The 14,172-nt window shown below is 39.3% G+C and overlaps 2 protein-coding genes across 2 annotated transcripts; one reads left to right on the forward strand and one right to left on the reverse strand.

The window, feature by feature from the left end:
• Positions 1–476: 476 nt before the first annotated feature.
• usp39 (ubiquitin specific peptidase 39) lies at positions 477–8,844 on the forward strand. The gene is made up of 13 exons (XM_083913220.1): positions 477–640; positions 1,203–1,275; positions 1,388–1,482; positions 1,909–2,045; positions 2,301–2,453; positions 3,434–3,659; positions 3,767–3,841; positions 4,090–4,157; positions 4,334–4,522; positions 6,032–6,174; positions 6,336–6,471; positions 6,609–6,695; positions 8,649–8,844. Exons 1-13 carry the CDS (start codon positions 574–576, stop codon positions 8,700–8,702), a joined length of 1,503 nt encoding a protein of 500 aa, XP_083769346.1. The 5' UTR covers positions 477–573; the 3' UTR covers positions 8,703–8,844.
• Positions 8,845–8,911: 67 nt separating this feature from the next.
• sftpbb (surfactant protein Bb) lies at positions 8,912–12,847 on the reverse strand. The gene is made up of 11 exons (XM_083912081.1): positions 12,714–12,847; positions 12,402–12,454; positions 11,903–11,977; positions 11,453–11,575; positions 11,203–11,337; positions 11,029–11,109; positions 10,754–10,937; positions 10,516–10,658; positions 10,234–10,314; positions 9,871–9,981; positions 8,912–9,382 (listed from the first exon to the last, which is right to left on the reverse strand). The coding sequence occupies exons 1-11, from the start codon at positions 12,763–12,765 to the stop codon at positions 9,344–9,346; spliced, it is 1,077 nt and encodes a 358-aa protein (XP_083768207.1). The 5' UTR covers positions 12,766–12,847; the 3' UTR covers positions 8,912–9,343.
• Positions 12,848–14,172: the final 1,325 nt, after the last annotated feature.

A 14,172-nucleotide genomic window follows, 5' to 3' on the forward strand; every position in this document is an offset into this window, starting at 1 on the left:
ACTCCGGGAGAGTTTTTAGTTTGCTTTTTGGTAGATGCGCGACGTACAACCAAGGCTAAATGAAGGAGGCCGGGACACACACACACACAAAAGCCTGGGCTTTTATCATAGACTGTACTGTTTTTAAAGTCTTAGTTTTTACGAAAAAAAAAGTCTGAGCTTTTATGGAAAAAAGTCTGAGCTTTTACGGAAAAAAAGTCTGAGCTTTTATGAAAAAAAGTCTTAGTTTTTACGTAAGAAAGGTCTGAGCTTTTCCGAAAAAAAGGCTTAGCTTTTAAAAAAAAAGTCTTAGTTTTTATGAAAAAAAAGTCTGAGCTTTTAAGTAAAAAAAAGTCTGAGCTTTTAAGTAAAACAAACTTTTACGATAAAAAAGTCTGTGTTTCGGCAATTGCAGCCCAGATGTTACTGCGCATGTGTCATCCCCCCGAGCTCAGACATCCTTTTCCCCAAACCTCCTTCCTTTTGACTTGGTTTCGAAGCGCGCTGTGCCCTGACCCATTCATCTCTTGTACAACTAAAGTTGCACCTTTCTTCGCTATTTTGCCGCGCACACACACTCACGGGCTATCTGCTATGATGGTTTCTCTAAAGCGAGAAAGAGAGGCTGAAGAAGTGGACGATGACGAAGACGAAGACAGACGTAAGTTGCGTTTATTTACGTCTAACGTGTGTGCTACGTTTTGGTTAGCATGTAGCTAACTGACGCTACTTGAAGCCAGATGAAAGTGGGTTCGATTTAACTCGCGGGTCGGTCCAGTCACACAGGCGGGGCTAAAGTGCCAGTAAATCACATGTTAACGTAACGTCACCGCCCCTCCGATTCAACCTGCGGATCAAATCCATCATCCTCTAACAACTTCACGGTGAACGGTTGGGTCAGCTAGCATTTTTAGCTTACAAGTGATTGAACACAACCTGGTTCAACTGTGTTCGTTTCACTTAGAATTAAGACTTAATCATTTCTTTATTGTCATTTTTTTTTCCTTTAGCAGGTTTCAAGAATTGGCAAAAATATAATACAGTGAAATATGAAATAGTAAGATCAAATATAAGAATCAAGATAAAGGTATATACAAATACAGTGAGGTTTTATTAATTCAATTCAATTCAAAAAACTTTATTTGTCCCCGGGGGGGATTCAGGGAAATATTATACAGATATTTATAATGTAATGTTATTATACTTTAATGTTTCATTGGCAGCCAAAACAGTCCGAGGACGTGTAATAGAAGACCGAAGAAGCCGCCATTGTCCTTACCTCGACACCATCAACAGGCAAGATAAAGTTGAATCTACTTAACGTTAGTTCTACATGCTCGTTAGCCTTGTCCTCCTCTGCTATTGCTCTAACAGCTGATCCCCCTCTTCTTGTCTGGTTATCCATCAGGAGTGTGCTGGACTTTGACTTTGAGAAGCTCTGCTCCATCTCTCTCTCCCACATCAACGTGTACGCCTGCCTTATATGTGGGAAATACTTTCAAGGTAGGTGAATGAGATATCAGGACAATCAGGACCAAAACAAACTCACTGTGAATCAGCGTCTACCCCAGAGCTGCGGCCTCCATCACCCCACTTCCACCATAATGGACACTGTTACATGGATACATGTTACATGCACATACATGCTGCTGCTATTACTTATTAAGTTACACTGACACCTTTCTATTGCACCAACACTTTATTTATTTACTGCTGCTGCTCCTGTTTTGGTTTGTTCATCTCTTTGTCTGTAACTTATTTTATTTCTTATCTTTCTTCCTTTGTCTTACACCAAGATAAGTTGAACAACGTTTCGTTGTACATCCTGTATAATGACAAAAAAGATTAATTAATTCATGATCTGACTTTTAACCCGGGATCACTTTGTCCCTTGGCTGATTTAACCATACTCCTTTGTGCGTTTTTTAGGTAGAGGTTTGAAGTCCCACGCTTACACTCACAGTGTGCAGTTCACCCATCATGTGTTCCTGAATCTGCACACGCTCAAGTTTTACTGTCTGCCAGACAACTACGAGATCATCGACTCTTCACTAGAAGATATCACGGTAAGGAAAGTCCCTGCGTTAGAGAGAGGCTCGTAATTATTGTAGTATACTTTTGATTGTAAATGTTAAATTCATTATAATGTTGTTATGAATAGAACTGAGAGGTAAATAATTGCTTTAATATTGATCATGTGTTACAAAACTATATATTTTGAAGTTCAGTTATTCATATTGCGGTGCTGCATCAAAAATACTGCACGGTACAAACTGTAGTTCTGTTAGTTATCTGCTGACACGTTCTTATTCTCTCTACAGTATGTGCTGAAACCAACTTTCACCCAGCAGCACATTTCAGGGCTGGACAAGCAGGGTAAACTGTACCGAGCCTACGATGGTACAACCTACCTGCCAGGCATTGTAGGGCTCAACAACATCAAAGCCAACGACTACGCCAATGTGGTGTTACAGGTATGAACAACTGCCACGGTGCACAAATGTGCAGCTGTGTGGTCTAGACCTACTCTCTATGAAAATTGTCCCGAGATAAAATCTGTTATGCAGACTGCAGTCTTGCTAAAACACTTCCTTAGTAGTCGCATTCTGTAGAGATGAGTCTAGAGTTCTGCCTAACGTTTGTGAGCGTGTTAGTTTGGAAAAAATTGCGAGTGCAGAAGTGCTTCCGCTTCTTTTTGCGGGGCTGACCCTAAAAAAGAGTAAATACAAACATAAATAGGGTAATTGTGCGTTATGTGGTTGGGAAACGTGCTAATTGAATCACTGTTCAATGGGGTCACTGGAGAGACCGAAGCCTTCGCTTTCTGCTGCAGAAAGAATGACTGTTCTAGCTACAATATCTTTTTATTTTAGATCGTTTTTATAGAGCATCATGTAAACACAAAGATCTCCTGTGGTCGTTACGGGGTTTATACTCTGGCACTGCAGGAGTTATCAGCTCGTTTTTTGAAAGCTTTCTGCAACAAGAAGAATGAATAATCCTGCTATAATAGTTTTTATTTTAGATAGTTTTAAACATGTAAACAGAAAACTAAGGGGTTAAGCTTAACGATTATTATTTAAATTCTCATAATGAATCTATGAAATCTACAACAAGCAATAGTATTTAAAATAACTTCACTTACATTTGAAAGTGTATTGTTTCCCTTCCGTTATTTTTAAATACTTTGCGCAGCGTGTGAACGCAGTGGATTGTTGGTATTTTAGCTTGATGAGGATCCATCTGTGCATCCTTGAGAATTCTCAAAAACAAAGGATGCAAATTTCAGAGTGTTCTCAACATTGGAACATCACTTGGCGACTTTCTATGACCTGCCGTCTTTAAAGGACGGCCATGAGCAATCTTCCTTCACATCGGAAAAAAGCCCTTCTCTGGACTTGGTCATAAACATTTAAATAATCCCAACTATTTCACGTTTGTCTCATCATCCTAGGCTTTTTCAAATGTTCCACCGTTGCGAAACTACTTCCTGGAGGAGGAAAATTACAGAGGAATCCGCAGGCCGCCGGGGGACATCATGTTCCTCTTGGTGCAGAGGTTTGGTGAGCTGATGCGCAAACTTTGGAATCCAAGAAACTTCAAGGCTCATGTGTCTCCACACGAGATGCTGCAGGCTGTGGTGCTGTGCAGCAAGAAGAACTTCCAAATTACCAAGCAAGGTAATGCTTTAGTTACCAGAAACTGTAGTACTTCACTATGATGGTAAACACATGCTGCTCTATGAGGACTAGGTTGGGATGCTACTTAATTGTTGTCTGTTCTGCAGGAGATGCTGTGGATTTCATGACGTGGTTCTTGAATGCTCTGCATGGTGCTCTTGGAGGCACAAAGAAAAAAACATGTGAGTCGGAGGAGTTTGAGTCCTAATGGGATATTCAGATAGGTATTTGGCATGTTAATGTGTCAGATGAAGAAAAAACATACATACATTTGATATGATATAAAATGAATGGTGATTATATTTTTCTTTCTTTTTCTAAGGTTGAATTTAATTGAGTTAGTTGGAGCCTGTCAAATGTTTCATTTATTATTAATGGTTAGAAAAATGCAAATTAACTTCTGTCCTCATTTTCCGTTCTGCTCTAATAGCAAGCATTACAAAAGCATTTCAAGGCTCTATGCGGATCTTCTCCAAGAAACTTCCACACCCAGATTTGGTGAGTTTCCTTCTTGTGTTGTGAAATCATTATTGACATCTGTAATATGAATGATGGTGTTACTAATAGAATAGTTCAGGGTTATTCCTAAATACTTTTAAAAATATCTGACCAGTTTTGTAGATAATGATACATTTAGGAAAGGATCCTTCTTAGATTTATTTATTTATTTTCAGACACCAGAGGAGAAAGAGGCGCTGCTCGTGACAGAGGAGTACCAGGAGCAGATGTCCGAGTCCACCTTCCTGTTTCTAACGCTTGACCTCCCAACAGCTCCACTGTACAAGGATGAGAAGGAGCAGCTCATTATTCCACAGGTCCCTCTGTTCAACATCCTGGGCAAGTTCAATGGCAACACAGAGAAGGTACTGATCATCTTAAATATAACATGCAAAAGTGGGAAAACCTGACTTAAAACAATGTTGAAATTAGTTTAGTCACGATACCAAAATTATGACTTCGGTACGATACCTGCCTAATATATCTCGATACCAATACTGAAAAGATACCACGTAAAATTAAATATCATCAGAAGTAATGGGAAAATATATTAGATGACAGAATGTGGAACTTTAAAATTATTTTTTTTTTTATTTATTAAAATTCTTAAACTTAAAAAGTCAAAATAAAGATTTAAAGGTATTTATGTCTATTATGTTTATATCTATCTTTAATCTGCAGCTCCCTGAACTCTTTGAACAAGTCCACATGTCTGTCAGCTCGATGTTTTTCCGAGTTGGTCGTTGGTCAGACGGGCTTTGTGGTGTCCGTGGGCTTGCCCTTACTGTCGGCAACGTCTACTTCCTCATTTTGCTCCGTGCGTTTGCTTTTTCAAAAAAGCCTAGGAAGGTCGGCAGGAACACTCAAGCCATTGTCAGCCATGTCTGTCTCGCTCATAGAAGGTCTCGCTCTGTGAGGGACATGTCACTATGAAACCCCGCCCACTCTGGCTGCAGACAGTGATGAAGCAGAGAGCAGCTGCACACAGACACGCTGCTCCACTGTTGCACAGAGTTCATAAAGTAACAATACTAATAAAACGTGAAAAAGTATTGTTCTTTACGGCTGGTTTGCGCGGTACCTTTCCAGTACTGGTATACGGTAAGCTTTGGTGTTGAAGATTTTTTTCTAAGCCCAAAACTGGATGATTACATTTTGACATGGACACATCCAGTGGCGTTTTTTGGTGGAAAATAACGGTGGGACACAGCTACTCTGGACAAATACAAGATCTGAGGATTACACAATTCGCCACAATGTACTATTTCACATTTCACATACAGTTTAACACGGGTAATAATCTGATGACACTCCCCTGTTCTCTTCAATGTGCTATTACATGTATGCACGTCTGTGCAGTTTGCATAGATAAGTAAGCTCAATTTTACGTTGTCCTGCCATTATCATGTTTGCTTATCCTCTCAGAAAGATGCTTTGACCCTGAAATCCTGTTCTTGACCAACTACCATCCCTTCTGAAAAACACACACAGGAAGAAAAAGAGCTTCTCTGACAAGCTAGCAGTTAGCCATTTTTTCCCTGGAGAAGCAGGCCATGTTAATTATGATTTTCCAGCTGCGGCGGGTGGGCTCTATTTAGTCTAATGTTTTTCTTCAAAAGGCAGATTTTGAATGTGTGCTATGGAAGACAATCCACATTGTTCATGGTGGCCGTGGTTACTATCTTCTTTAAAAGAAACACACTTATGCTAACTACCAGTAAAGAACAGTACTGTACCTAGCAAATAGCCAATCAAATTGCAGTGGGGCAACAGGCAATCAGCCCTTCATCAAATCTATGCCAATAACTTTCTTCTTTATTTTTATTGAGTACTCTAAATATCCATGGTTGCTTTCCCATCTAATTTCCATTCAGGAGTACAAAACCTACAAAGAGAATTTTCTCAAAAGGTTCCAGCTGACTAAACTTCCTCCGTACCTCGTCTTTTGCATCAAAAGATTCACCAAGAACAACTTCTTTGTGGAAAAGAACCCCACAATTGTCAACTTCCCCATCACGTAAGTGCTGTTCTTATATTGTAATACAAAATGTGCATGTTGATAATATTAATAAATGTGTTTTATTATTGTGTAATGTTACTTGTGTGAATGATGACGTGTATTTTCCTCAGGATGAATCGGCTCTTGTTTATGTTGTCACTTTGTGTTTCCTCTAACAGGAATGTAGACCTTCGGGAGTATTTGACAGAAGAAGCTCAAATTACAGAGAAACACACAACTTATGACCTCGTCGCCAACGTAGTGCATGATGGGAAACCCACAGAGGGAGCATACAGAATACACGTTCTGCATCACGTAGGTCGCAGTCAGATATTTCTGAAATGATTTCTGGTGGCGTTAGTACAAACGATATAAATATGCATCAAATCATGTTTTGACCAAGCCAGTGTTGTGTTATTCTACATTAAAATAATATCTTTGTGTTTAATCAGGGAACTGGAAAGTGGTATGAGATGCAGGACCTGCAGGTGACTGACATTCTCCCTCAGATGATTACCCTGTCAGAGGCCTACATCCAGGCAAGTCTTCTCCTCTCATCTGATGGGACTCACAACACTCTTGTATATATCTTTATATATATCTTTCACTTTTTAAAGGCAAAGCTTCGGTACAAAAGACAGTTGCAGTTTTCGAAAATGTCAGAGACCATTTAAGATGCATTTAACTTGCAGTGTTGGGAGTAAAAGTAGTGATGTGAAAAAAATAAGTATTACTCTTTTCAACACACAGGTTACTTTTCAATCATTTCAATAGAAACTGTAATGCCATGGCTTTTTTGTATAGATATAAAAGAGTGAATATATCCTCATTATTAATAAATGAAGAACAAGGAGCCACATGCATAAACAATGTGTATGCACAAAAATACGCTCTTTCCCAGAGATTCACTGGTATCTATGAAGGAAGGCTGTGCAGTGAGATCGTGCGCACCATGTGCATCCTTGAGACTAGAGGTGCAAAGATGAATCGATAAATTGTCAACCATAATTGGCAAAATCCTGTTTCTTAAATGGGAATATTGTCTGGTTCTTTACTCCTCTATGACAGTAAACTGAATATCTTTGTGTTCTGAACAAAACACGACATTTGATGACGTCATTTTGGGAAACACTGATCAACACGTTTCACCATTTTCTGATATTTTATAGACCAAACAACTAATCTAGGAAGTGATCGACAGTTTAATCGATTTGAAATATGATAATGAATAATAATCGAAAATAATCATTAGTTGCAGCGCTACTTCAGACCACGGTTTTATCTGAGATAGCTGAAGGTTTTTTTCATATTATTGGTGAATTTCATCGTTCTTTTTATTTCAATTTTAGCCGTCATCTCTGTTAATGATCAACATGAGCGCTAGTACGTATGAAACACCGATCATCATCTGACGTTTACTAAAGATGGTTGAGATTTTACTCCAATGATGGGTTGCAGAAATGTGATGAATTAGTGGTATGGATGCTATAACTAGCCACAGCTGTGTGCGACCGCAGCACTATGGAACCATCTGTGAAATTGTACTTTCTTTGCCATATTTCTCAGTTACTCTTCTAACGAGTGGGTACAAGTATCAATATGTAAACTGAGTTTAGGTGTGTTTCTTAAACCACTTGTGCTGAACTGTGGTGTGGCAATAAAGCTTGGGTCCTCTGCTCCATAATGGTTGAGACTTATAAAACCAAATCAGGCGTACATGCAGATTTATACAGGGTTTCCTAAGGGTGCTAGAAATCCTTTAACAATTCAATTTAAATGTGATGTTTTCAAGGTTTGAAAGGTGCTTTGATTTTGAGTAAAGTGCTTCATACTGTTTGAAATGTAGGGTATATAGGATGCCAAGTCTACTTGCAGACAGGACAGAAGACACATTTTAAAATGTGAAAACTTTGTTTTCCTCTTGTCATCCCTCTGGATGGAAACATGTGAGGAAACATAATTTTGTTTTTTTACAGCACAATAGTAAACTAAAATATAGCACAGTGATAAACAAGTGCAATAATTGGTTTACTGTTTGTTCAGTACATAAACATGTAATTTACTACAGCTCTAAGGTGCTGGAAAAGCTTGACAATGCACTTTGAAATGCTTGAAAAGTGCTTGAATTTGATCTTTTTTTTAGGAGCCCGTTTGAAAAGACTGCATATGCGTATTTCTACCTTTGTGAATCTAAAGAGTTTTGTGCATGTGGCCCCAGATCAAGCTTCCCTTAAAAAAATATATTAATCCAGTGTTTCCCTGGTGATTTTTGCTGATAAACTAAATGGGCTTAATCGTAATTACTTAAAAATTGTCAAAGTTAATGATAATTATGGCAAAGTATTAGTAGTTTCCAATAAAGATAGCATAGCTTCAAAAAAGGGTATCAGTTGAATATTTTTTCATGACAGTTTGCAGTTTTAAATCATTGTAAAAAAAAAAGAAGAAAAAAGTAATTGAATGTAACAAGTCTTTTTTTCCCTCTCTCCTAGATCTGGAAGAGACAAGAGAGTGACGATAACACAAATAACCACACAGGGGTGTAAGTGAGGCTGCATTTCCCTCTGTGTGAATGGCCAGAAGTGTTGTCACCATATTGAAATGAACTGTGTATTTAAGTGATTGAAAGTAACAGAATATAGAAATGAGTGACAAAAGAGCATCAAGACTTTTTTTTTAACTGTTTTTCTTTTCCAATTTTATGTTTTTACTATGGGGAAGTATCCAAATAAACAAACTTCAGGACACATGTCTCTGTCTGTACATTGGATTTTAATGACAAGCCTTTTGATTTTAACTTTGTCGCACAAGATAGCAGAAGAAGAAGCTTTGTTGAGTAGTCAGTAGTGCAAATGCACACAAAGAGCTCATCCTGTGTGACAAATGTTTTTTTTTTTTTGTTGCAATTTCCACATTCATTATACATACATACATACATATAGCAATCTACAAAATAATGGTATTCACAAATCAGACCCTGCCTCAGTCTTGTGACTCCTAATGCAACGGTAACACTTTATGATGAATATTTATGGCTCACTGATTGAAATGGTATATGAGATGGGGCATTTCCCCCCATAAAGTAAAATCGTTTGTGCAAATGTATAAAAGTTTAACATTTGATCAGTGCAATACATTTGTAAAAAGAAAGCAGTTCTTTGTGTGCACACAGACTTGACGGTTTGGTTCACTCGTTCCACATATATTTCTCACAGAAGGCCTGGTTCTGCAGATAAAAACAGAAATAGGAAGTGAGACAGAGATTGAATTATTCACAAATCACGTTAGTATTTTAAACTATTCCAAGTAGTCAGCAGGTCAGGGCAAGGGGGAGGGTGGGGACCCATGCAAGTTTAAATGATGTCCTTTTCAGAAAATAAAATGTGTTTTATTTAACCCATTTAACTTTTCAAACACAGTGTTTGAAAAGACCCTGATAGTTCTATAAACTGTTTACTACAAAACACAGTATTAAATACTTATTCATCATGAAACAAATCATTGAAAACCTGAATCAACAGGCTAAATTCTCTACAAAAGAGAAGTTGGATACAGTCAACTCAATAAGAGTCCTGTAGATAGGGAAAAAAAGCCTGGATCATGTTTGATGGTTGTGAAATATCCTCAGTATATGTGATTATTTGGGTTGCTGTTGCTGCAAATGGCAAAGAAAAACAACTATTGTACACAGTCATTTACTCGTATATAACTTACGCCACACTTCTGAGCAGTTTGAACGTCTTTGCACCAGTAGCTCGGTCCCCAAGTACAATGATTTTTTCCTAGCGGCTCCAACTTCTTCGATGCAACGCACAGATCAGCTCTCTGCAGGGCAGATGGGAGAAAAGAGTGAACCTGGCCGAAGAATATGTGCTCATGAGCACGGGAGTGGTTACACTGCGTTCATGCTTGCTGTTGCGTGGATGAAGCCTTGTCAAACGGATGAAGTTAGTAAATCAACTAATGTTTGTATATTAGTCACCTAAAGAAGTCTACTCATTTCTCTGTTGTAGATATTTAGTGAGACAGGTCATTGTTCATGTGCATGTTCGTGTTTTTAAAAGCGCTCATTCTTACTTCACAAGCATTTGGAACGTCCAACTGGTTTCCCAAAACCATCTCCAGTCGGGAGCCGTACATTTTGGTGAAAGCCTCACACTGAAAAGAGCACAGAGGAAGAGAGTGTAACTCACAATTTCAATTCAGTATGCTTGATTGGCATGGTTGTAACAGACAATATTACCAAAGCATAGAGTAATAAGTAGAAAGATTTTCTTTGGTTAGTCAACCTGAGTAAAAACTGTTTTGCTAGTTTGGAGTACTGAGGGATATTTTGTTAGTGGGAGCAAAGGGTCAGACCTTGGGAACGGCATTGGGGTGATGGACACACACAGACTGGAGGAAAGAGGAAGTCTGAGGTTCGGTGGAGTTGAGACCCAGGTGAAGTCGGCTCAGCACAGCCAGTATGCGGCACGACTCACAATCCGAGGGAAGGAACAACTCTGGGGAAGCATTAAACGTGGTGGAACTGTGAGGTTCAGGTCAAACCGATGAGCGAAACAACGGCCCAAAAGATTTCATCCTAAACATGACTGACCTGGAACAGGCTGCTCCTTGAACAAACAGAGGTGCAAAAGCATACATATGGTGTTAGGTGCAGCTGACGATAAGAGGAATTCGACTATCTGTGCGCCGTATTTGTCGACAAAATCATCGCACTCGTCCTTATAACTCTGCGGTAAGAGATCACAGACCTCGTCCATGAGCTTCACCAAAGCCTCCTGCAGGGCAACAAAGAGAACATATTTACATGATGTGATCTATGGTGAGGGATATGTGCCTTATGTTATTAAATGTTATTTAAAAAGTCACCTCAGTCATATTTTTGGGCAACAGTGTCTCCAGTTTCCTGATGATAAACAAACACAGGGTGCAAGCTGGGTTGAACTGCCCCTAGAGAGAGAGAATAACATGATGAAAGGGCCATTTTTAGTATGAAAATAAAAAGCACAACTTTTATTTCAACTTCCACTTCTGCTTTCTCACATTAACGTGGGTGCCAGTGGCCATGTCGAGTGCAGAGCTGGATACGTCTTTATTAGTGGCGTGGTGGGGAAGTTTCAGTAGTTCCTCCTTGTGGGCAGCACAGAGTCCAAAAACCTTACAGGTGTCTCCTGGTTTCTGCATAAACATATTATCTTGCATTAAAAAGGTGGTCATTGAAGGCCAACGTGTTAATTATTTTCCCCATGTGTCTATAAAGAAGCGAAAGAGGAAAGAAAGAGGGCAAACTCACCAGGGGACCAGGGGTCAGCTGCAGGACTTTCGGCAAATACGTTTTCACCTGTAAATCACAATCTGATGCCTGTTCTCTTGGGAGGCGTTGGCACAGAGCGTGCAAAGTTTCATATACATTCTCCTGCAAAAGCACAGTATTACCGTTATGTCACGGCAATAATACCGGGGCGTCTACTCTGCAAAGTAGAAAGCGAGCATGTGTAAAATATACAAACCTGACATTAAAATGTTGGAATTTCTCTCGCTGAATCTGTGCATACGACGGGCAACTACCTCATTATAAAACATCGGTTTTAAGATTGAACTTTTAAAGATGAAGGGATCCCATCTGCAGGTTGTCTGACCGTTTCCTCATTAAACAGTTCAACAAACCCAGCACATGTGGTCAGTACAGTGAAGTGAATGTAAAGTTAAACTGGTGCGGTGAGTGAGTCGCCAACATCCTCACCTTGGCATCTCTGCTGGCGATCATGTTGGCGGACAGCTGGATGGTGTGGCGGCACTCTGAACACACATCCAGTGTCTAATAAGAAGATGCAACAGTGAGCTTATTTATTTAGACCTGGAGACATTCATGTCAGCACAAATGTCATTCAAACACAAAGCCAGAGTTTACGCTGTTTCCTGTGCAGATTGATACTGTACCGTTTCTCAGTGTTACTTTTAATGGAAATTTTGCTGAAGTGACAATAACATCACCTTTAATGAATTATTTACACACACACACACACACACACACACACACACACACACACACACACACACACACACACACACACACACACACACACACACACACACACACACACACACACACACACACACACACACACACACACACACACACGAATAACAATATCTCAATGAGGCTAGCATTTTTCTGACATAACTGAATGTGTTAGGTACAGTACAGCAGGTCTGTGTGTGTGTATTATTCTCAAACTCACCAGAGATTTCTGTTTGATGAAAGACAAAGGGTCTGTGATGAACCTGGAGTCTCCTTTCAGCAGAAAGACATATGATACAGACAGTGGAGAGAAATTAAAAGAATTTTAAAAGCAACCTTTAAAAAAAAGAACATATTTCAGAAGTGGTCAGAATACAGCTGCATCCTTTATTGTGCTTGTTTGTTTGAGTGTAGGCTCGGATTTCATAAATCCCACGATAACAACCTGATATTTCACAACATAACTAATGGCGTCCAGTCAGGTGACAGTAATGCAGACGTTGAAGTCGGTGCATGTAAATGTGCATCTTACCGGGCCATAGAGACACCGCGAGGACCACCAGGGCGAGGCCAGGTGCTGACATGGTGTGAAGGAGCACAAAGCGATGTGAAAAGCAGATGACTGTGTTGACAGAAGAGGAATCTTTGTGTGAGAGGGGAGGCGTTGTTTCTCTTCCTGGGATGACGCATGACCCGCCCTACTCCGCCTCTGATTGGCTCAGCCCTCTCACCGATCTCACGCCCCCTCGTGGCTAAACCGAGCCTCACATCCAGGTGGGGACCGTCCCCTCCATGAACCTTTTCATACGGTCTATGCAGTGGCGTATTAAGGTGGTCAGGGGCCCTTAGGCTACTGTTTGTTTGGGCCCTCCACATTATTAATCATGCTTTATCAGAAAAAACAACAGCTAGAACAGAAGAAGAGTCAGCAACCTTGAAAAATTCTGTCAATTTAGGATTTTCTTTAGTAGATCTTGGTCCTGTTGTGCTTTCAGTCGTTGTGTGTTTCTTTGTCGTGCTCCGCTATCACATTTCCTTTCTGACATTTTGACTCTATAATGTTTGTTAACAGCGAGTGACGTATCATTTGACATAAAAACTTATGAACCCGGCCACATGATGAAGGCTGATTGGGTAAATGTGTCCCGTTTATATACAATCAGCGACTTAATTGTTTTAATGTTTCTAAGGCAACTTGCAAGTTGTTTTTCTTCCAGTGTAGTGTTCAAAGTCAAAGTCAAAGTTGAAATACGTTTCACTCCAGCCCACGTTGCAATAGTACAAAATATATATACATTAAATAAATAATGTCTAAATTCTAAATAGTGCAAGAGAAATAGAAAAACAGGACATTAAAGTGTGCCATGTATTGGACAAACTGTACTATATATCAACTATATCAATATAACTAAAAATGAAAAACACACCTGGGACCCCTAGGCTGCAGCCTAAGCCAGCCTGTTCATTAATCTGCGTCTGAGTCTATGATATAAACATATATAAACATTATATACTGTACTGTATATCTATGTTCTCCTCCACTGGCCCCGCCCTTCATCACAGAGGGATAGAGACCAGTAGAGCGGGAGGTTACCTAGATGTTTGGTTTATTCCTGGGCTCCGGTTTCTTCCACATTCATTGCATATAAATATATCTGATGTAAATAAAATTGGATAAAAATACATTTCTGCTAATTTCTTATAATTTGCAGTTGTGGAAAGTAAGTCAGTACGTTCACTCAAGTACTGTACTTAAGATCTATTTGAGATACTTTCCTTGAATAATTCCATTTTAATTTATTTTACACTTTTACTCCACTACATGTTTTGGTAACTTTAGTTACTTTACAGATTCAGACTATAACTATAAAATATTATCAACATATATTGTAATAGATGAAGTTACACAGAGTTCAAACTATGGTGAAGCAGCGTTTAGCTGTGATGCTGCACACAACTGGAAGAAACTACCAGCAGATCTGAAATCAGCC

This window comes from Echiichthys vipera, assembly GCF_963691815.1.
Source record: "Echiichthys vipera genome assembly, chromosome: 4".
In the NCBI taxonomy this organism is placed as follows: Eukaryota; Metazoa; Chordata; class Actinopteri; order Perciformes; family Trachinidae; genus Echiichthys; species Echiichthys vipera.

Excerpts from the sequence above, each read along its gene's own strand:
- usp39 (XM_083913220.1), top strand. The coding sequence starts at position 574 with ATGATGGTTTCTCTAAAGCGAGAAAGAGAGGCTGAAGAAGTGGACGAT. Across the intron at positions 2,454-3,433 it reads ACGCCAATGTGGTGTTACAG|GCTTTTTCAAATGTTCCACC; the intron begins GTATGAACAACT and ends TCATCATCCTAG. Across the intron at positions 3,660-3,766 it reads CTTCCAAATTACCAAGCAAG|GAGATGCTGTGGATTTCATG; the intron begins GTAATGCTTTAG and ends TCTGTTCTGCAG.
- sftpbb (XM_083912081.1), bottom strand. The coding sequence starts at position 12,765 with ATGTCAGCACCTGGCCTCGCCCTGGTGGTCCTCGCGGTGTCTCTATGG. Across the intron at positions 11,110-11,202 it reads CCACTGGCACCCACGTTAAT|GGGCAGTTCAACCCAGCTTG; the intron begins GTGAGAAAGCAG and ends CTCTCTCTCTAG. Across the intron at positions 10,938-11,028 it reads TGCCCAAAAATATGACTGAG|GAGGCTTTGGTGAAGCTCAT; the intron begins GTGACTTTTTAA and ends GTTGCCCTGCAG.